Source organism: Indicator indicator, chromosome 8 (assembly GCF_027791375.1).
Source record: "Indicator indicator isolate 239-I01 chromosome 8, UM_Iind_1.1, whole genome shotgun sequence".
Lineage (NCBI taxonomy): Eukaryota > Metazoa > Chordata > Aves > Piciformes > Indicatoridae > Indicator > Indicator indicator.
Genome location: NC_072017.1, coordinates 19,810,966 through 19,832,888, shown reverse-complemented (window position 1 = coordinate 19,832,888; position 21,923 = coordinate 19,810,966). Strand labels below are relative to the sequence as shown.

The window sequence follows — 21,923 nt, the reverse complement described above, 5'->3', positions numbered from 1 at the left end:
ATGCCATCAGAGGACATGGAAGTTAACTATAGCATCTGACTATCTGTTCCAGTTATGTTGTATTTCCTTCTTGCAGCTGGACTAAGGGTAAATTCCTCTTCTTTCAACTGACAGTCACAGCAGCTTCACAGGCTGCCATAGAGAGATATTTTTGCAGTGTGAGGTGTCTGCGACTGTGCAGGAATTGATTGTAATTGCAGGTTTCATGTGTAAGTTCCTAGGATCAAAGTTAAAAATAAAACCACTCTTATGCCCATAAAGAAGATTTTTAGTTAAGGTTAAATATGTATTAATCTACACTGAGGAACCCATTATACACCTAAACCAAATGAAAGGGTGCAAATTGGAAGTGATTTTATCATACAAAATACAAATTATTTTTAATCTTCTTTTTTAGACTTATCCCTGAAATTGCAGGACACAATGCTAAGGATGTCCCAGTCAGTTAAGGTCCAAACTGTAGCTCTTCTGAAATCTTGTGATTTGGGTGGAGTCCTATTTTTGTGTTAAAAGTGTAAGTTCATGGCAATTTAGGATTAGTATTTCTAAACCAAAGTTAGAAAATGTAATTGTTTAGAGTAGTCCTGATAATTAAGTGTTGAAAATAAGCCTGTTTGCAGTTATGCTAAATAAAAATTGGAAGTCTAAATTCTATAGTTCCATAAATGCACAGAACTCTGATTTCTGTATAAAAAGTTTTATTATTGTTGTTTCCTTAAGAGTCATTAAGGCTCTGTGTACCATTGTTTTATTGATATTGCTTTCAACATTACTGTCCCCCACTGTCAATATTTAACTTGTCTGAAAGTAAATTATCCTGTCAAAACAATAGTAGAAGGAAACCCAAACCAAAATAAAATGACAATTTTTAATTATTTTTTTTAACAGCTGTCAGGGCTGCTTATAGTCAGAATTGGAAAGCAGTGGAATTATCAAATAACATACTTAAAATTACATCAACACATCATTTTACCCTATTATTGTTCTCAAATTTTTATTTCTTAGTGAAAAGCTCACTGTAAGCAATTAAATATTAGTAGTCTATCTTGAATCTGCTCACATATGTAAGACTAAATAAGAAACATTTAGTGTTCACAAACAGCTTTTCCTGTAAGAAATAATTGGAGAGGTTAATAAATGTCTAAGTAGTTGGAATCCTGCTACACGTGACTGCTCTGGCTTTGCTTCTGCCACTAACCACACATGATTTAATTAGATGTTCCCCTCTGGTTGCAGATTGTTTTAAACTTCACCACTATGGACCTTTACAAGAGCAGTCTCTGTTGGTATGACTATATTGAAGTAAGAGATGGCTACTGGAGAAAATCACCCCTGCTTGGTATGCAACTATTGAATGCTGCGCTCACCATAGTTACCGTACTCAGTGACTTCAGTGGAATTGCTTGCTCTTGAACCAACAACAAACCTCTTGGGGTTTAGGTGTCTAGAATGTATCTAAATTTGGGGTGGGAAAAAAAATCTCCAAATAGCCCCAAGTAAATTATTTATTTGGCTTCCAGCCTCAAGCCTTCCTTTCATCACAGCTAGCTGCATGTGTGGAAAGGTGGAAGCTGCAAAACTTTTTGCTTTGCTTATGGGTATTGAAATATGAAGTTGATATAGTTCACAGAAATAGGGAAATAGTATACAAATAGTAGACAAATCTGTGGAGCATGTGATGGGAAATCCATAGTGCATGTTATGAGCACATGCACTGTTGTTGAGAACACCCACTGTAGAATTGTACTTACGAGCTCTGTTCCTGTACTTTAAAAAATATGAATAGATTACTTCTGTTTCTAATTTGCATGTCTTTCTCTGCTCTTGCAGAGAAAAGACATGCAAAGCAATAATGAATTAAGTCTCAGAGTTGCAACTAAGAAGCAGGAAGCTGCAACCATCCTTTTCTTAATTCAGAGGGTTGTTGGGAAGATTTCACACCCCATAATGCCACTGCCTAATTGAGACGCTCGATTTGACATCCTGTGATCTTCTCTGACTGGAACTGGGGATTTCAGAACATGAACATCTCCAACTTCTTGGGTCAGTTTTGTTGTTGTTTTTAGAGTGAAGACTAAAACTGTTTGTTAGTGTCCTAACAACCACATTTATAAAACAGCAAAAAAGAAAGAAAACGAGGCAGATACAGAGGGACAGCATTGTAATAGTAGTATCTACATTCTTGGTCTCAAAGGAAAGAAGAAACAATTAAGTCCAGGCACTAATTACTTCTTTCTCCTGTTCCCTTCTCTGTCACCTAGACAAACAGAAATTTTGCTTACCTAGGCTGAATTTAGGAAGGTGATATAGTCTAGGGTTATTTGGATATTAGGTTTTAAATTCCTTTGTTTATTAGACACAATGAGTAGTATTACAGTGATCTAGATTACATTGCTCTCTTAATACTCACTTTCCCCTTGGAAAATGCCTAGTTTTGTATATGTAGGAACAATCTGTAACAACAGTTTTCTTACTTAATTCACCCAAGGTTTTATAGTTAGACTTGTGAACCTGACTGCATTGAAAAAAGGTACTGAAAGGTTTATATAATAAAACCTTTGTGGGTCCTGGTCTGTAGTAATGCATGTGCTTAACCATGAGCATGTGAATAGTTCCACTGAGCTGGTTATGCTACTGCTGTTTATAATGTTAAACACTTGTCTAAATGTTTGCAGCATTTGGCTTCAGAGGAGGCAGAAAATGCAGTTACTGGTTGCATGTTTTTAGGCAGGTTTTGTGGTGACAAATTGCCAGAAGTCCTTGCATCCTCGGACAGCAGGATGTGGATTGAGTTCCGCAGCAGCAGCAACTGGGTTGGGAAAGGTTTTGCAGCAGTTTATGAAGGTAAGCCTCTTACAGCATTAAAAATTACTTGATTATTGAGGGAAGATATTAAGTGCATACCTTTGGATAGTAAAAAACCAACCAACCAAACAACCCCAACCAAAAAGTCAGCAATAACCTGATATGAAATGAGTATTTTATTACTAAAAGAGACAGTAGGTGTTAACTTACTAGAGAACACCATTTGAAACTCTTTCTGTGATCAGCTTTCTGATGACATCTTTCCAGAGGCCCTGAAAAATGCATATTTTCATGAAAATATTTTTTTAATTATACTAGCTATTTCTTTGAAGTGATAAGCTGTGGGTTAAAATGCATAGATCATTATAAAATGTGGTATTTCTATCTTTTTCTAAAGATTTGTAAGTCTTCATAAATAATGTTTATGAAATATATTTCAAGGATTAACAAAAAGGTAAAAAGTAATAATTTTGACCTTTTAAATATATTCTGTAAAATTTATAGATTCATATTATCTGTGACACCAAAGTATTCCTGAACATTGTAGACACATTTTGAGCTATTCAAAATGATGCATTATATTAGTTAATTGACATATGTATCATTATTTAAATGAATTATGTTCTAAATACTTTGTCCTTGCTGGAATTTTTAAACTCTCTCTGGAATAATCTTATTCTTAGCTTTAAAAAGGGGAGCATAAAAGGTCAGTTTGGGTATGGGGAACAGAAAATATTATTATTGACAATAAGAATTTTGTGCTTTTATCAGCCATCTGTGGAGGTGAAATCCACAAAAATGAAGGCCAGATCCAGTCTCCCAATTATCCTGATGACTACAGACCAATGAAGGAATGTGTGTGGAAAATAATGGTGTCAGAAAACTACAATGTAGGATTAACCTTTCAAGCATTTGAGGTAAGGCCTTTTAACTGATCTCAGAAGAGCATCTAGTAGATAAATGACAGTGACATTTAAGACAATCCTCATTAAACCTGTGAAGGAAGTTAAGAATTCTCTGAAAAGGAAGCTCCATGAAACTTTCCTTTCTGCAGAAATTTTCAAGAAGGCGAAAGGTTTTTCATGTTTTCTGTGCTATTTGAATAAGAATGTTTAAATTACTGACAGCAGCCACAGTTTAGCAAACCTACAAGCCTGTTCAGCAAGGCTGCTTTAATATTCTGTTAAATAATCAGGACGTTTTTATCTTTGCTAAAACTTATTGTTAAAAAGGAATGTCTCTGCAAAGAACACATTGTGGGTTTTGGCTTCTGTTTTGAGAAGGAAAAAAAAAAGCCTACTTAAATTCAGTTTACAAACCTATATTTAGATAGGAAAGAAAAAAGCCACAGTGAGTCATACTTGCATGTCTAGTGTGCATCTCTCTGTGCGTAGGATTGCTAAACAGTGGTAAACTATTGTATAACAAAGGAAGATAGTGCCATACACTACCTTCATGCATACACAATGCACTGGCTTGAAGTTTGTAGATAGATTTTGTAACATACTTTGAGTTCACTTTCTTATCTGAATATGCTTCAGCAGCAACAACATGAAGGACACTTTTTTTTTTAAATCCAATTTTTTTTGGCTTTATGGTGCACATAGATAAGAACACAGGTATAGTAAATACAGATATAACTCCCAATCTGTAAAGTTCAGGGGTATGGCATGTATTTGCTATGACTGATGAAATGTCAGCATGAGATAACAAGGCTTTGGCACTTTATCAGTATTTATGAAGATAAGCAATGGAAATTGTAATAATTGCACAAATTCTATTTTGTTTTTTGTATCCTGAATTAATGTTTGGTCTAGTGCAGACAAGATCACTTCTCTCTACTCAAAGTGTTTTCCAAATACCATTCAGGACTCTGTGGGGCCTGACTTGAGATTGCTTAACATAGTTTGCTGGTGCCTCTTTTTAAGCACTGATGAAAATGAACCATGGTTTCAGTAACTTTATATTTGCTGACCAGATATGGAGCTTTTCTAGTCTGCCATTGGTGCTCTGTGTTCTTAAATGTGATCTCAGGAGAAATGGCACTATGCCTCTGTGGAAAAGACTTGCCACAGTGTTTGATCTCCATACACTTGCTTAGCATTGGTCTACATGCATAGTACGTTATCGCTTGCACTGATCAAAGTTCAGTATAACCTCAGGGAGAATCAAACTTTCATCTCTTATTATCATTCAGGGCCTTTTTCTAATCACCAAATTATGGGCTTTTTGCAAGTATGAAGATAGCGTGTTCATGCCCCATAACTAAGAGAATTAAAAGCAAAGGACCAGCAAATGAGAGCACAACTTATTAAGATAGAGTTTAAGGCTATAAGAAGAAAGGTCCAAGTTTTTCCCCAAACTGTTAGTAGATTGGCACTCTATAGAGGTGAAACATGTGGACTGATAGCTCGTAGGAAGAAAGAGGAAATTGAGAAGTATGGTGGAGTGGTTGTCTCAAGTTACTGCCTCTGCTGGATGTTTAGGGGAGAAAAAAAAAAGTAAAATAATTCCAACTGTAGGGACTTAAAAGGTACATAGTCTTCTAGGGAGAGTCTGAGATGTGATTCCAGAGTGGCAAGATGCCCATGGGTGCCAAATGAGGTATTCCAAACAGGCACAAGACTTCTCTTATATCTGTTTTTTGCAGTGTTTCTTACAGATTTGTCCACAGGGTTCCCTGCTGAGTGTGAGAGTTGCTTTGCAAGCTGCTGTGGAGTGCCTTGCCTAGATATTCATCACTGGGTCTGATTTCCATTTCAGGTCCAAGAGCTTGAATGTAGGTGTGTTTTTTGGTACTCAGTCCCTCCCTGGACTGAATCCTTGGTGCACTGCCCAGTAAAACAAAAAGTTGTTTAAAAATCACAGTTCTTTGTGCCAGCTGAGATCAAAAAAAGTGAATCTCAGGCCAAAGAGTTACTGCAGTGTGTTTGTCAGAAATTACTTCTCTGTCCTTTGAAAGGTACAGTTAAGTAAGAGAAAATCTCATTATCCATATGTAATGCTAGAAAAAAATAATTGCATAGATAACCTTCACTCTGCAATGAAAGCACTAGGCAAGCTGAGAATTTCAAACTGTATCGATGAGTCATCTTGTTTTGCCTGCTGTGGGCAACACATTTTCCAGTGAGTGTGGGATTATTCTCTCTTATGTGATTGCCTGTTGGGCAGCTCCACTTTTCAGCATCTAGATAGCAGCAAAGATGTTGGAACTGGTAACCCCACCTTTTTGCTTCATTATAGTCACCTTTTTTTATATTGTCAAGTGTTGTATTATGTTATTTTAGAGAACCTTTGTTGGCATGCAGCCCTGTTAATCTTTGGTCTTTGTGCAGATAGTGTTCATTTAAATGATTTTGCATAAATCAGGGAATAAAATTTATCTGACCTTCTGATTCCACTAGGGACCTTTCATCACTGAAGTCTATGAGTTGAGTCTGGTATGTTTACCTGTACTGGAATTTCACTCTATCAGCAGTTAAATGAACAATGAGAGAAAGTAATTAATGATTTATCCTCAAATATGATTGTTCCAAATTTGCTCTTCAATTTTTTATTTTTATTTTTTAAACTACTTTTTTTTTTTTTTTTTGCCTTTTGGGAGACTGTTACAAAACCAAAGTAGTCTGGAATTGTTAACCAAATATATTTTAGACTAAAGTAATTTTCTATTTTTCCAAAACTGAAAATGTGTGCAAGGACTTTTCTTTTGAGAACTGATGTTAAGAATGTCTCTGGCTTTCCATTATGCCAGGACATTTCATAGTGTTTTCCTGTGCTTACGTGTCTGTGTTAGCAATTTTTCTGGTATTTTCTCAATTTAGCTCTCTAATGCCATTCAAATTCTGGATTCACTCGAAGGCCTTCAGAAGCTGATGGTGTCTTTCATTCTTCTATAAGCAATACATTCTTCTTCTGTAAAACCTGTTTATTTATGTTTTTTTTTTTTTCATTTGTTAATGTTTTGCATATTTCTTCTCATCCATATGTCGTATCAGTCTTGTGAAATTTTAATGCTTCAGTGAATAAGGTTTACAGGATCAGTCCAAATACAACTAAGCTCACTGGGAGTCCTTTCATGAACTTGAAGAGATTTTTCTAACCTTGTAGGAGGAAGAGTAAGAGACTATTGCAAGTGCAATAGGTCTTTGTATGGCAGTTTTCCCAGATTACAGTACCATAGCATCTTAAAACCTGAGGTACAGATAAACAAAGCACATTTTATACTAGTTCTTTTTTGTTCAGTGCCTCAACACCAGTTATATTTTCTCAAAAACACAGTAGTTTCTTTTAGTTTATATATAGTTGTAACAATTTAATCCCTTAATAATATTTACAGTGAGAATGACATGAATTGCAGTAGCAGTACACTAAAAATAAATTAATATGGTAGAATGGCCACCTTTCAAATTGTTTTATTGAAAATCAATAGCACTTTTTAAGTTGGTTGATTTTTATAGTCTTAGGAAGTTTACCGTCTTACTGCTATATGAAGTGTATTTTTAGCTGTTGTCTTCTGCCAAAAATAGAGTAATTCTCAGAAAAGAAACTAACAATTCACCACACCAGGAATTTGATATGTGTGACTGAGTGCTGCACTCCGTCTGTTAAAAAGTGTAATTTCCATATTGCCCCACAGAACATGGAAACATGGGGAAAACAGATGTTAATTAAAGGTCTTGAGTAGTGAAATGACCACAGATGTGTGGGGAAAATACACAATTCCTTCATTGATATTAGTGGGCTTTGGACAAGGTCACTTCTTTCTACATCAGATTGCAATATAATTTTTTCTTAGACAACAAGGCAGACTTTGTTTCAAATTGGAAGATGATGTCGTGTGTTTCAACTTTATTATTTAAATTAATGAAAATCTGGAATTGTTATTACAGTGTGAAAAACTTACCAGAGCTCAGGCAGGCACATGCATAAACCTACAATTACCAGCGAAATCAACAGTAGCTGGTTGCATTCACTCATTACCAAACTCTGACCCAAAGCAATTCCCCAACAAACAGCTAAGAAATTACAGTAAATGCCAATATGGATTGTGCCAGGTAAATAAATGGGAGAAAGTTACACATGTAAATGCTTAAAGAATTGGGAAATTGGAAAGAAGACAGACAAATTTTGTGCATAAGTCATTAAAATGCAATAAAATCAAAAGGCACTTCCCCCAGTTTTTCCTCTTACATAAATAAAGGAGAACTCCTAATGTTCTAAATGAAAGCTCCTTAGTCTGGTAGTTACTGAGCTTAGTCATAATGCACAATTAGAGCATAGTACTAGCAGCCACTTGTACTAACTGTGCAGCTTTATGTGCAAGAAAAACTCGTCTGGAGAAAAGATGTGGATTTTTCTGGGTTGGATTTGGTTTTGACTTCTTTATCATTTTAACAGAAATTGGATGTGCTGTATTGAATTTGAGGCTTCTCCAATCCCTTCTCCCTGACTGTTGTCCCACCCTCTCCCCATCTCCAAACCTACCTCATGATTGAGCCACTTAAGTGAACAATCATTTTCTTCTTTCACTGTTAGGAATAAAGAAAATATGATACTGATCATTATCTGAAATAGCCCAGCATGATAATGTCTAAAAATCGATCTTTTTACCATTGCATAACCAATTAGTATTTGTGACCTGTTTGGTAATTGAACCAATAATACTGTGTACTTTAGTTACATGAGAGAAGAGGAATTTGCTTGAGGTCAGAGTAATTTACAAGTTCTGTCAAAATCTAACATTGGGAAGCCCAGAGGTGAAAGTGTTTTGGTTTTTTAATTTATTTTTTTCTGGTTAGACTGTTGTCCTGTGTAAAGTCTCAACATTTTTTTCCTGCAGAAAACTAGTTAAAAACAGTCCAGTAATGCTTGTTAATCTTCCTCAGGACTGAATCCTAAACGGAGAACCCTAACCTTAACTTTGAAAATTTTCTCTTTATTATCTGATTGATATTTCATATTTATGGTCGAGTTCAAATAGCTCACTTTAAAAACAATTTTTTTGCAGATTGAGAGACATGATAACTGTGCATATGACTACTTGGAAATTCGAGATGGAATGAATGAGAACAGTCCTTTAATTGGTCACTTTTGTGGCTATGACAAGCCAGAAGACATTAGATCTACCTCCAATACCCTGTGGATGAAGTTTGTTTCTGATGGAACCGTTAACAAAGCAGGATTTGCAGCTAATTTTTTTAAAGGTAAATGTTATAGCATATTTGGGGAGCTGTGAACTGCTTATCACATGGTTTTGTACTAGAAAAATTATGACATGATATTAAAAATATTTCTCAAACTCTGTGCTAATATCAGTTCTGTACTATCTCCAGCATATTTTTTAATGTGGGCATACCATTTTATCAAAACAAAACAGTAGAGGTATTTGAATCTCCTTATATAAAATATGTCCAAAGAATGAAGGAACATATTCAATACAACTTGGAACTCTCTTGAGATTCAGATAATCAACTTACTTTAGAAACACCTTTGAAACATATCTAATCTTGTGGAAAATGCCTTTTTTTTTAACATTGTGCTATCAAATGTAAACTTAAATAATATAATCACAAATGAATCTGTGGGGGTTTTTTTCTTTATTTAATTCAGTTTGGTTTTTTTTTTAATTTATTTCTGTGAGCAAAAAAAGAAAACCCAAACAAAGCAGTTGAGAAATAATAATTACCAATGGCCTCACAGTCTTTGTTCAGTCTTGGGGTGAGCGTGTGTCATATAGCTGCAGCTATACCTTCAGCATTTGGTGCATGGGTAATGTGTAATTTCTACCATGTGCTGCCCATGGCCCAGTGAAAGCCACTAGTGGTAGTGCAGCCATGGTGACACTCAAAATACAGGTCACGGCACCTGGAGAACCTTTTTGCTCTTTTGAAAAGCCACAAGCTGGGGCTTTTCTCACCCTAACTGATAGTTTTCACTATAGAAAATAATAACCTTGAAGGCTGTAAATATGAGTCAGAGCTCAGTTTTATTCCAAAGAAATTGCTTGTCCTGGTGTAAGGAAACAATATTTCAACATCTGAGGAATATTTTAACAATGAACCTCATGAGTATACTGCAGAGCTAGTAGAAATAATACATTATTCCTTTCCCTCCCCCATCCCTGATGCATCTTGTTCCCTTTAATATTAGTAGAATGAAAACCTGGGATTTGAGGATTCGCTTAATCTGTTTTTTAGTATGAATTCAGGATAATGCACAGATTGATTCTGTGGGAGATAAAGTGCCCTTCAAGTGACCCTGCTGTGGATTTTCAATCTTTCTTTCAATACTTTATACAACCTTTTGATGACAGCTGCCTGAATTATTGTATGCTGCCCACAAAGTGCTTATAAATTAGGTCTGCAGCTGTCGGTAGATATTTTTGTAAAAGAACTCCACCCAAATCCAACAAAGGACAAATTCTTATTTTCTCCATTGCAGGTCTCCTTAACATTTGGAAATCCTCTAGTCAGCAACCACAGTGTGTTATGTAGTGCATCTTATAACAGCATGCATACAGCTTTCTGGGTCAATACCTATCCATCAGTTACAGCAGAGGAAGACGATTGTTTCATGTGTTTTTGTGTTCTTGTCCTTCTGTCTTGGCAGAGGAAGATGAATGTGCCAAACCTGACAATGGTGGCTGTGAGCAGCGCTGTGTCAATACTCTGGGCAGTTACCAGTGCACCTGTGATCCTGGCTATGAACTCGGTCCTGACAAAAAGAGTTGTGAAGGTACAGTGCATCGCTGTGCTATGGGCTCTTAAAGCTCATACAGCGCTATGGCTTGCATGAAATCTACATCTTTTCTGTGTTTTGTCTTACCAGAGTGAGATCTGTGGAACCCAACATGGAAAAACAGTGTTTGTTTTTAAGTAGTGGTGCCAGAGTAACATCTGTCCACAGCATTCACATTCAGCTGATGTCTCTCTGTAATTTAGCTGTGCAGATTTAGTATTAGCCAATTGGGAATGATGCAAAGCAGGACCCTTCTCAAACCACTTGCTACATTATTCATGCTTATTAAAGCAAAGTCTTCCACTGTGCATAAGGAGACAATTATCAGCAGAGCAATGTGCCACAGTCTAGGAATCATAGTTAACAATCCTTCTGACCACCTCTGAGTGGGTTGTGACGAGGAAGCTGGCAGTTTTGAAGAGCAAGATCCTTTATTCTAGCTCAAAGCTCAACGAAAGCCTCCCCACTTGCACTCAGATTGTGGACTTCTCTTGATGGAAAAAAAAAATCTGTTTTTCAGGATGAATAAGGCATGTTCAGATAATCGTTTGGAGATATAAAAAACCTGGTAGGTTGAAGTCTGTGAAAACACAGGATTGGCCTGAAACAAGCGTTTGTATTCTATATGTATTTCATACAAAAGGAAAGAAGCAGAAGCTCTTGATCATTGCACCCCATTTAATGTTTTATTTTCATTCAAACCCATAAAAAACCATAAAAAAGAAAAATCAGGGATAGTACAAATTATTCATATTTCATCTATTTGAGTAGTGAATGGAGGTTGACAATTGGAGTGCTCAGAGTTTTTTATGGTTTTCTTCTGATATGATTCACTAGTCTCTCTTTTTTTCCAATTTCCTGGCTTTAATTCATGTTTTGTCACAGTTTGAGGTAGTTTTGCTTAGTTTCTTTGCACTTTTTGTTATTTGGCTTTTGATTCTTGGGGGTTCATTTTGTTTGTTTACCGTCTGTGTGTTTGTGTGAGGTAGCAATGGTCCTACACTACAGGTGTTTTAGATTGTGGCTCTTATCAAGCTAGTTGGGTTTTAGTTGTTGTGTCATGTGTTGTTCTTCCCCTAAAACTTTAACTTTAATAGTAAGCACATTGGGAAAATAAAATAATTTAGATATCTACATATTAGGCCAGGATGCAGAAAGTAGAGTTAATCTAAGGAGGGCCATGAAGATAGAAGATTTGATCTCTGGGACTTTGATCATCAGCCCAAATTTATGTAAGGATATCGATTTAGTCTGTCTACTGACCTGGGTCAGAATATTAGGGAAAGTTACCAGTCTTTCAGAAAACTCTTCCCTCTGCCTCCAAAAAATAAAGATGGAATACCTCCCCAGCACCCAAGAGTAAAACAACTCTGGTAAAAGAAGTCACTAAGAGTAGTGCAGTGTGGAACAAAAAAGCTGGGCTATCCCTAAAATTGTGCATGCTTTTGTTCCATGAGATGTAGCACGCACTATGTGTAGATAATACTTGCGACTGCTGAGTTAAAATCACTGTGTAGTGAGCATTACATCCTAGTTATGGTTTGGGAATTTGAGCAGTCACCTAGCTCTATTCATTCACACATGATGCCGGAGTGGAAGCCTGTAACTCAGAAACTCCACCCAATGCTTCACTGCAGCGTTGACATGCACAGAAAATTGCTTTGTGGTCATCTAATCCAAATCTCCCCCACCAGCAGCATATTAGCTTTAAGATATTTTTTTTCCCCCATTATTTCCAAATTTCTCACCATTGCCTCAAGGAATAATGGAGTGACATTGACAAGCAGAAATGAAAACTAGCAGTTGTCCTGACAGACGGGACCATTTAGGGGTACAGCTTGTCATCTGAATGCAGTCTAAACCTGTGCCTGGTGGATTTTTACACACCAAGTGGGACCTAGGAATCTCAGTCTTCCCACCACAGTCATATTACCTTTGTGTGTTTACCAATTTTTCTGTATGGAAAGCCAGGTTCCAGGAGAAGGACTGATATGTGTCTGGGTTGGCCAAATGAGCTCTGACACAGACACTGGAGAGTTCTCCCAGGTGTGTTAGGTGAAGTTGTAGTGTGTGAGATCATCAGCTAGACAGGAATAGCTATTTTATAAAGCATTTGGTGTTACCACAGAGCAGTTGGAAGAAGGCAGAGCTTTAGACAGCTCCTTAGAAAGAGATTTGAGGGTGATTTCCAGTGCTGTCAGTCCTGTATTGGTATCATTGCAGCAGAGTGTGATCAAGAAACCCTGCAAATCCTCTTACTTAACCAAAAAAATAATTCCACAGAGGGAAAAGATTAGTGCTTTTGTCCTTTGGTATCTGAACTGTATTCACAAAGATAGTCAAGTATTGTTCTGTTGTATGGAGGTGACTATTCAACATGTATTTGGATATAGTAGGTATTGTCTCTGTTGCTTGAACATCCATAGCAAGAGTAGTTGTGACTGACGAGTACATGACTGCTATTCCAAAGAAGTGATAGGAGGCATTTACAGCTGTATGAGCTGAGACAGGTAGGGCTGATTCCGGATCAGTAATCAAGGACAGAAGCTGCGGAAATGTGAAGCAAATTTTAAGTAGTCTGTCAGAAGAGGGGTGGTCAAGGTCTTGGGAGGGTGGTGAGGTCAGAGGACTTGCATGGGAAAGACTGTGAGAGAATAACCAGAGTCTCTGGAGGGAAGGGAAAAAGAATGAACATGATAACGCCTTGTGTAGTCCTGAACTTATCTCTGTCCACAAACCTGCAAGCTGTTCAAGATAGGAGCTGTCTCTTTCTCTTTGTTTGCACCAAGCACGATAAAGCAAGATTCTGATTAGTCTGTCTGGGTATTACAGCAGTATAAGTAATGAGAGGACTGAATCTTCTCAGTGTGTTTCTGTTTATAGTAAAATATGGTTTCAGTCAAGAAATTATGCTCTTTTTTAATTTTACAGCTGCTTGTGGAGGACTCCTGACAAAGCTAAATGGGACTATAACAACACCAGGGTGGCCCAAAGAGTATCCTCCAAACAAAAACTGTGTGTGGCAGGTGGTTGCCCCGACACAATACCGAATTTCAATGAAGTTTGAGTTTTTTGAGCTAGAAGGGAATGAAGTAAGTAACTGTGAACAAAGAACTGCACGATCTGCAACATGCTAAACAGTTTCATGAGTATTCAAAAATAGTTAGTTTTATGAATCCTTTGCTGACCTTTCACATGCTGACAGTAACCATAGATATTCTTGTTTTCATTTTGGGACTGTTTCTGGATTCTTTCAAAACAAACATGGAGAGAGTAGATCTCTTTTGTGTATCGTCTAAATGTATATGTATTACAACAAATGTGAAAGAAATGTTCTCTGCAGAGTTTCAGATGACTTCTTTTTATCAACTAAGTTAAAAAACAAATGGCTGAGGCATATTAGAAAGAATTCAATGGAAGAAAATCTGGAGTAAACAAATCTTTGCAGATTATGAATACAAAGAATACACATAAGATGTGGTTAGTGACAGAATGAGGGAGCATATAAATCACTTACAAGTATCTCATGGGGGAATATTTTAAAATGAGCAGCACTAGAAATAAAACACAGTAGAACAGCAGTGCTATTTGAGCTCAGGGGCAGTGGAAGCTCATCCCCAGGTGGGAAAGAGGGGCAGGGCAGAGCCCTCCATGTGGCAAAGGCTTCTGTCTCTAGCTTTAAGCAAAGCAGTAAGGGTTGCAGTAGTTTTTTTGGTGTGAATCTGTAAAATATGATTTTGACATCAAATTTTCGGCCTCTGTTCTGCTTTCTAGGCACTGCTATGTCAGACTGCAGAGTTCCCTTGCCGTACTCTAGCCATAATATGCTGTAGCCATTGAGGTTATCTGGATATTCTTCATGTTAAGAACCCAAATCCAAAGACATTATTTTCTGACTAAACAAATTTGTAGCAACACATTTGATCCGAGGACGGGTCAGGCTTTGGGCACGAAATCTGAAGTGGGGAAAGCTAGCATTTCATTACAACCGATTAAAAACACAGCCATGGCTTCTCCAGAATATATCAAAATTACCTTCAGTGGCAGCAATGAGCGAGTTTTGAGATGGATTCTGAGGTCCATGAAATTCCAACTTTAATTATTTGTGTGTTTCACTTGTCCTGTTATTACAAAAACTGCAAAAGGTGTAATAAAAACTTACAAATTCCAAAGAATTAACATTTAATTACCATTGAACTATTCATAAAACATTTTTCATGCACTTTCTTGATACTTAAAGTTGTTTGTAAGGAAGGCATTTGAAGTGTAATGAAGTTAAATTGGTTTTCTAATGTCATACAAGAAACATAACTTAAACAGATATGCAAATTATATACATAATATTTTTAAACATTTAAAACTTTGGTTTTATCCTCTCCTGTACTACTAAATCTCAGCTTTATACTACTGAATAGTAGCACTAAGAATGGCACCCATGAAAATCAGAAGAAATATCAAAACTCACGAATGATCCATTGCTGAAATTGCTGAGATTTATTAATGTTGTGAGCTATAATTGAAAATCACATGCATTAATATGAATTTATGTTGGAATTAATATAAATCAGAATATGCATTAATCAACTGTTATGAACCTTTGTGTTCTTCATTATGTATAAAATAGTGTTACTGGAATTAGTCACTTTCCAACTCTGCAATATAGAAAATTTGTCTAATAACAATGAAAATGTAATCAACATATAGAATATATTATGTTAGAAACGATTGAAAATGTTACCAATTATTTAATATTTCATAGGGAGGGAGAAGAACAAAGGCAAACTCATCCATTTTTGCAGTTCTCTCTCAGGTCCCCTAACATTTCCTTTTTGACTAGAAATTGTGATCTATTGAATACAACTTGGAATTAACAGACACTCTAAGCTCTATATGAGTCCTTCTGGCCACTGTTTTCTCTTAAGCTATTAATTGCAGACAACTGGGACATTTTTGATTAAATGATTGATAGTTGAGCCTAAGAAGCTTAGAAGTTTTTGGGTGGAAGGTTTTAGGTTGACCAAAGGATTATGCATTGAAAGTATTATCACGAGTAGTAGGCCTTGCATAAGACTGTTTTGTTACATTATTTTACTTTATTTCTAACCTTTTAATGAAAATTATGTGCCTCAGCTTTCCAAATTATAGCTATGCTACTGTTAAGGAATGTACATTTTAATAGTATGTGTTTATGTATTTTTAAGTAAATGAACGTATCCTAAATACATTATGGCAAAAATTATCTTGTAATTTGCTAAGTGAAAATGCTTTCATTAAAATGTATGAGGTGCAGGCAATAAAATGTTTGTAAGTTCTAGGTATGTGGTTTGTAGCACAAAGATAGCTATAATTTTTAGGGTTCTATATTTTATGTTTCTGAAATTTTTACTTTCAAGATTAAATGAAAACATTAGTAAACAACTTGAAATTTAAGTACTAAATACAGGTTAGTGTCTATCAAAATATAATTTTGAATGTAATACACAGTACATTTACTCCCTAGTGACCTGGAAGTATTCTTACCAAAAAATCAATGTATGTTTTCAGCATCGGGGAAGAGTGGAGAGCAAAAAAAAAAAAAAGGGAAAAGATATTATGAATCTATTGCTAAGCAACATACACCATTAGAGATTCTGCATTGGTAAACAATGCTTTTCATTTTGTTAATCAAAAAAATATTTTTCTTTCTATTCTCAGGTTTGCAAATATGACTATGTGGAGATACGTAGTGGCCTTTCTTCTGATTCTAAACTACATGGTAAATTCTGCGGAACAGAAGTGCCTGAAGTTATCACCTCTCAGTACAACAACATGCGCATTGAGTTCAGATCTGACAACACTGTGTCGAAAAAAGGCTTCAAGGCACACTTCTTTTCAGGTATAGAAAATTTATCTTGTGTATCTGTCAGTGCCTCTCAGCATTCACTGACTAGGTGGACTGGATTTTGGTATAAAAGTGAATGATCTTTTCCCTTTATAGATTTCCTGGTAGGTAGCTTTGAATTTATATATGTAAGCATAAAGCACTCTCCTGTCTTAAAATACTGTTTCTAATTGTAATATCTGTAGAAAACACATGGAACACACATGCACACATCCATTGGTATAGGTATAGATATAGATTAGATATAGATGATATGATAGCAGAGGCAAATAAAATTTCAATTTTGAGTACATTTTCTATCCCAAGTTTTGTTGCTATTTTTCCAAGTCCCATTTGTAATGTGATCTCAATTACATACTGTGTACATTTCTATTTTTCAACTCAACTCTCTTAATATATTGCATTACTTGTGAAATTGCCACTTTGTGCTGCAGCATTTGTTTAACATTATGGTTACTTTCCTGCCAAACTTTGTGCTTAACACTTTGCAGAACAGAGTTTAAGACCTTGCTCTTGCAAAAAATGTGTCTTTTTAGTTATAAGTGTAGTCTGACTGAGACAGATTAGAGTGATGGAAGTTTGTATCATCTGAGAACATGTATTGCTGAATAAAGATAGACATGAGTGAAGCCGAAGATGACGGAAAATATTCGGCCTAGCGCTTTTCTTGTGTGTTTATACATCTGTATGTGTATGTATTTCATGTCATGCAAAACAAAACAGCAAACCAGTCCTGTCCACTCACCTCCCCAAACTGGAAGTCATCCAGAAACATTTGGAATTTGAATTCCGTCCCAAGGTTTTCAAGTATGGATAACCCTGATTTTGTTTAATGTAGCAAAATGTACTACCAGGCACAGTTAACTAGCATTTCAGGTATTTCATTGGTTACCTTTAATAAATGATAACTTAAGTATGACAAAGTAATATGAAACAGTATATTGTATAAATACGTGATTTGGAAAGAAAGGAAAAGAAGTGTCATAACAAACTGTTCAGACTTCCATTGATTTCTTACTAGGATTACCTTGATGTCCTTAAACAGTTTTGAAAAATGAAAAAGCTATACAGAGAAATTTACCTTCTCTAAAGCATTTTTCCTAGTAATCACATTTCTCTGGTTGTAGTCTTACAGAATCCTCTATATATAGTAACATTTTTTTTTAACATTTTGATTTATGTTTTACACTACCGAGAAGCTTTCAAGGTTCACTCAGTATTTGTAGTAAATCCATGTGTGCACGTGTCAGACTTTCCTCCTAGAAACACACAACTAGGCTTTTCATGTTGGCCGATTAGTGGCAGTAGGAATTCTTACGTATTTTGACTTTTTACAAGACTAAGTATTGATATGTTCCATTTTTTTAAATGGCCTGCAAATTAAGTTTGTTATGTATTTTCAAGATCTATAAAGCTGCCAAATAAGATTGTCAGTGATAGTGTTGTAAGTCATAAGCTCTTCAAGTCACAAGATCTCTTTTGTGGACATGGTGAACATTTATACACTTGACAGTGTATTTTGGTTTTCTCTTCAGTGATACTTGTTTTTTCCAGATATGTCTATTTATTTTTATGGTCATTTTTAAAACTATTAATACTATGAGTAAACTTTAGGAAGAAATCATGCCAGTGGTGTGTGTTGGGGAAAGACTAGTCTATAATTTGTAGAGTTATGGCAATTGTATCATCAAGAAATTGTAATCCTTCTTAATCATTTCCCTTATATTTTTCATTTCTGAATGAAATGTTTTACCTCCCCAAATGAAGAGAGATTTTTCCTGGTGACGTGCACAAGCTTTAAATTGCTTCATTGATCACCAGAATAAGTTCATTAACCAGGGATAGGTCTGAGTTAATGTGTCTTTTTTTAATGAATAGAAATGTTTTATGTCTGAGGTATAGAATATGTATAATACTCTTTAAAGAAGGATAGTTTGCAAATAATTGTAGTGGTCATAAGGATACACATTTACTAAATGCTTCATAATGCATTTATATGTCTCATTCTTGCATTTCATGAGTTCAAATACTGTGTATTTTATTTTTATTCTTTCTCAATTCAATTCCAGTTACTATAATTCCTTGCAGATTCTATTCTTCCATGTTATCTAACTTTCCCCTTTTGACAATATTTCCTGATCAAAAAAGAAATTTTGTAATGCTTGAGACGAATCCAACTTCTGAGCTTAAACTATCTGAAAATAGGTTCTCTGAACAATTCATCACACAAAACTCGTTACTGTCAGAAAGCACCATAACATTCTCACTCTTGAATTTCTTAATATGGACATAATATGCTATTGATCGGTCAGTGAAGAATGGACCTGAGACTTTTTGACTTTTGGGCATATGTAGCTGGTCACTGTTCAAATGGTGAAGTGGGACTGCGTTTTTTTGCCTATAGTCTTCAGAATAATATACTTCTGGAATGATATCTGTGGAGAAATATTTAGTGTCTAAGATACTTGCTGGAAAGCATTTAACAGTTTTATTAATTAAATAATAGAAATATGTGTAAGCATTTAGCTTTGAAAACATACATCATGAAGAAAAAATATCAATAATTACATCTTGCAGTCTCTTCACCAGTAAAGGGCATGTGCAAGGGTCAGCAAGAGAGACAGGTGGGTAGTCAGTTTAGTTTGAAGATTAGGAATCGTAATGTGTTCCTCAAGCATAGCCAAAGAACTTTTTTTGTTGCAAGTCCTTTGGTAGTGATTTTGCAGCCACAACTATAGTTGAGAAAACATGGCCTAGCTCCAGCTCAGACGACAGAAAGCAGTTTTTGAGTGGTTGGAACCCGTTGTGATAAACTGTGAAAGCAAACAGTGACACAGGGCAACAGATGACCTGTGTTAGGAAGGTATTTATGTTCATATAAGACAACATGCAATTACATTTTGGGCTGTAAAATGGTGTTAACAGCCAGACAGGTGCTACTGGAAAGTGAGAAAAACGTTGTTTTGGGGTTTTTTTCTTTTTCTTTATACATTCTGTAAAATTTATATTTGATAAGGCAGTTCTTAAGAAAGCTCAGTTGTGAGTTGTTGCAGGAATTAGCTAATCTCCAAAGACACTCTGGTATATTTATACTCAAGTATCTTGGATAAAGAGAAGAAACTACAGACTCATGATATATTAATTTTTTTAACTTTCATTAATCAAATGTGTAAAAGCCTCCAGTAATTAGGCTTTTATTCTTTTCCCCTCTGTCTTTTTTGTCCTCTTCCCTCTTTCTTCTTATTAACAGATGGTGATCTACTGCAGTTTACTGGGTCCATAATATTAGAGGCCTGTAAAATAACTCCATGAATTTATTCTAGGGAGAAAAAAAGACAGTAATAATATATGTATATAATTTTTTTTTCTGTGGTGTTTCCAAGAAGATAGCCAAATGATTTCTTTAGGTCAGCCTTTGCATAGTGGTATGATTAAATCCCAGAGATAACACATGTCACTAAACTGCTTCCGTTTTTCATAAGTTAGAGTTACTTCAGTGTTTTAAATAAACATGATTCTTTGCACAGTAATTCAAAACATATATAGTGTTTGATGTAATGTACTATTGAGGTTTCTTAGGGCATTTATTTCTTTTTTCTTTTTTTTGTGGTGATGATTCATTGGGTAGTTAAAAGGGAAAGCTACAATGTTTCAGGCCTTGAGGAAATCTGCTTTGGAGCACAAACTCATCTCTGGTGCCACCCTGGTACATTTTTTTTCCACAAACAAGAAAGCTGCCTGCAAGGAGGAAAATTTTTGATTTTGAATCTTGTGAGGACTTGATACAGGTCCCTTCAGGCCAAGTACATATTATTCACAGATTGGTGGTCTCTGTGGGTCTCAGAGGTATGGCTATTTGTCCTCTGAATGATTTAATCTAACATTTTGTTGAGAATGGATCTTTCCCTCTACTAAGTACTGAAATGAGAAAGAAAGGAAGTATCCATTCAAAACTGGAAGACTCATTTCCATCTGTCAGCATAACAAATGGCTCTGTTTTTACATGGCAAAACATTTGTGCCTATAACTAATACACAGTAATTGTTTTTTTATGAATTTTGAAGCGGGGCAATCAATTTGACAGAAAGTCTGTTCCAAATTTTGAAGTGTGAGGAAGGCTCGTTCAACAGTTGCATCCTTGATTAACCATGTACAAGTAATTATTGTATTCAAATATGTTCTGAAGCTTCTCCCTTCTACCTTCTGTCCATTGTTTTATTTCTGAGGAAATCCAACATGGAACTGTTTGCTTATGCACTTGTCCCTTAAGAGATTATTTTACAGAATGTAAGCTTATTTAGTGTTATTTTGCAGCATTTTCACACAGTTTGGTGGATGAAGATGCAAATGAACAGGGCTTTTATTTATCATTTGTGGACCTACTCTGTACTTGAAAGCCTAACTTGAATGCATTTTGAGCTTGCCTTCCATTTATTTTGTTGTTTTGGTAGAAAACTACAAAGTAATGCTTAGAAGTGGAAATATTGAAGAATTTTGTTTACATTATATCTAATTTTTCATTCACTTGTTACTACACTTGCAACATGGAATTAAATTATAATAGCACTTGCTTTTGCAAAGGTACAACTTTGTATATACCTTAGTTCAGGACTTACATTGTAAAGTGCATAAACAGTGTCTTGTGGAACTTTTATGCTTCTTTCATCATCAAAGTGACAACTAGTATAAACCTTTGAATGTTTGATTCAGGGAGCTACTTCTGTTTTCACCTTTTTCTTAACCTTCAGATCTGTTCACATCTGTAAAAACCTTCCCAAAACGGTCAGCACAAACAGATTTGAGATTTACAGGACAAAATACAGTGGATGCTTGGGTTTGACTTGCAGAATTTATCTATAAATATACATTGTCATCATGTATTATAAGTAGATGCTGATTTTTATGGCAAGACCTGCAAGTCAACAGGTCAATTGTTGCATACATCTTGGCAGATAAAGCTGAAGTGTATGCAATTATAATGCAAGCTTCCTTCCTGTTACAGAATATGAGCAGTAAAGGCCAATTTCCTTTCTTGTTACCAAATATGAGCAGTGAAGGCAGGGGAAAATGCATGGGTAAGACAACAAGCCATAGTGGCTTGTAATCTGTAGCATTCTCACTGTGCCTACTAAAGTCTGCAAGATCATGTTACCTTGTTTGAAGATAATGCTCGCTGCTGCTTTCCAAGGGCCATGAGGCTGAAGGGGTTGAATGATTTGCATTCCAGCTCTGTGACAACTAGAATTCTGAGATGACCACAGTTTCTTTGCTCTTTTTTCCTCCTCTTTTGCATGTTGAAATGACATAATTTACAACATCTAGGATTTTTTAATGTGTGTGTTTATATGTATGTATATATTTTTATATCTGAAGATTCCTATGCATATAGGTATATACTTATTCATACATATATAGATGTCTGTGTATATATATACGTAGATGTCAGGACCAGTCTGCCTCTTTTAAATGGACCAGCCTCACCTAAAATGACAACAGC

General features: G+C 35.7%; 1 protein-coding gene across 1 annotated transcript in view; it reads left to right on the top strand.

Moving 5' to 3' along the window:
• Positions 1–21,923, top strand: part of TLL1 (tolloid like 1) — a 128,668-nt gene that overhangs the window by 92,557 nt on the left and 14,188 nt on the right. Inside the window, exons 10-16 of the mRNA XM_054382881.1 lie at positions 1,237–1,339; positions 2,728–2,844; positions 3,577–3,722; positions 8,816–9,011; positions 10,417–10,542; positions 13,477–13,637; positions 16,240–16,420. Of these exons, the coding sequence (XP_054238856.1) occupies positions 1,237–1,339; positions 2,728–2,844; positions 3,577–3,722; positions 8,816–9,011; positions 10,417–10,542; positions 13,477–13,637; positions 16,240–16,420 (1,030 nt within the window). The remainder of the gene's footprint in view (positions 1–1,236; positions 1,340–2,727; positions 2,845–3,576; positions 3,723–8,815; positions 9,012–10,416; positions 10,543–13,476; positions 13,638–16,239; positions 16,421–21,923) is intronic.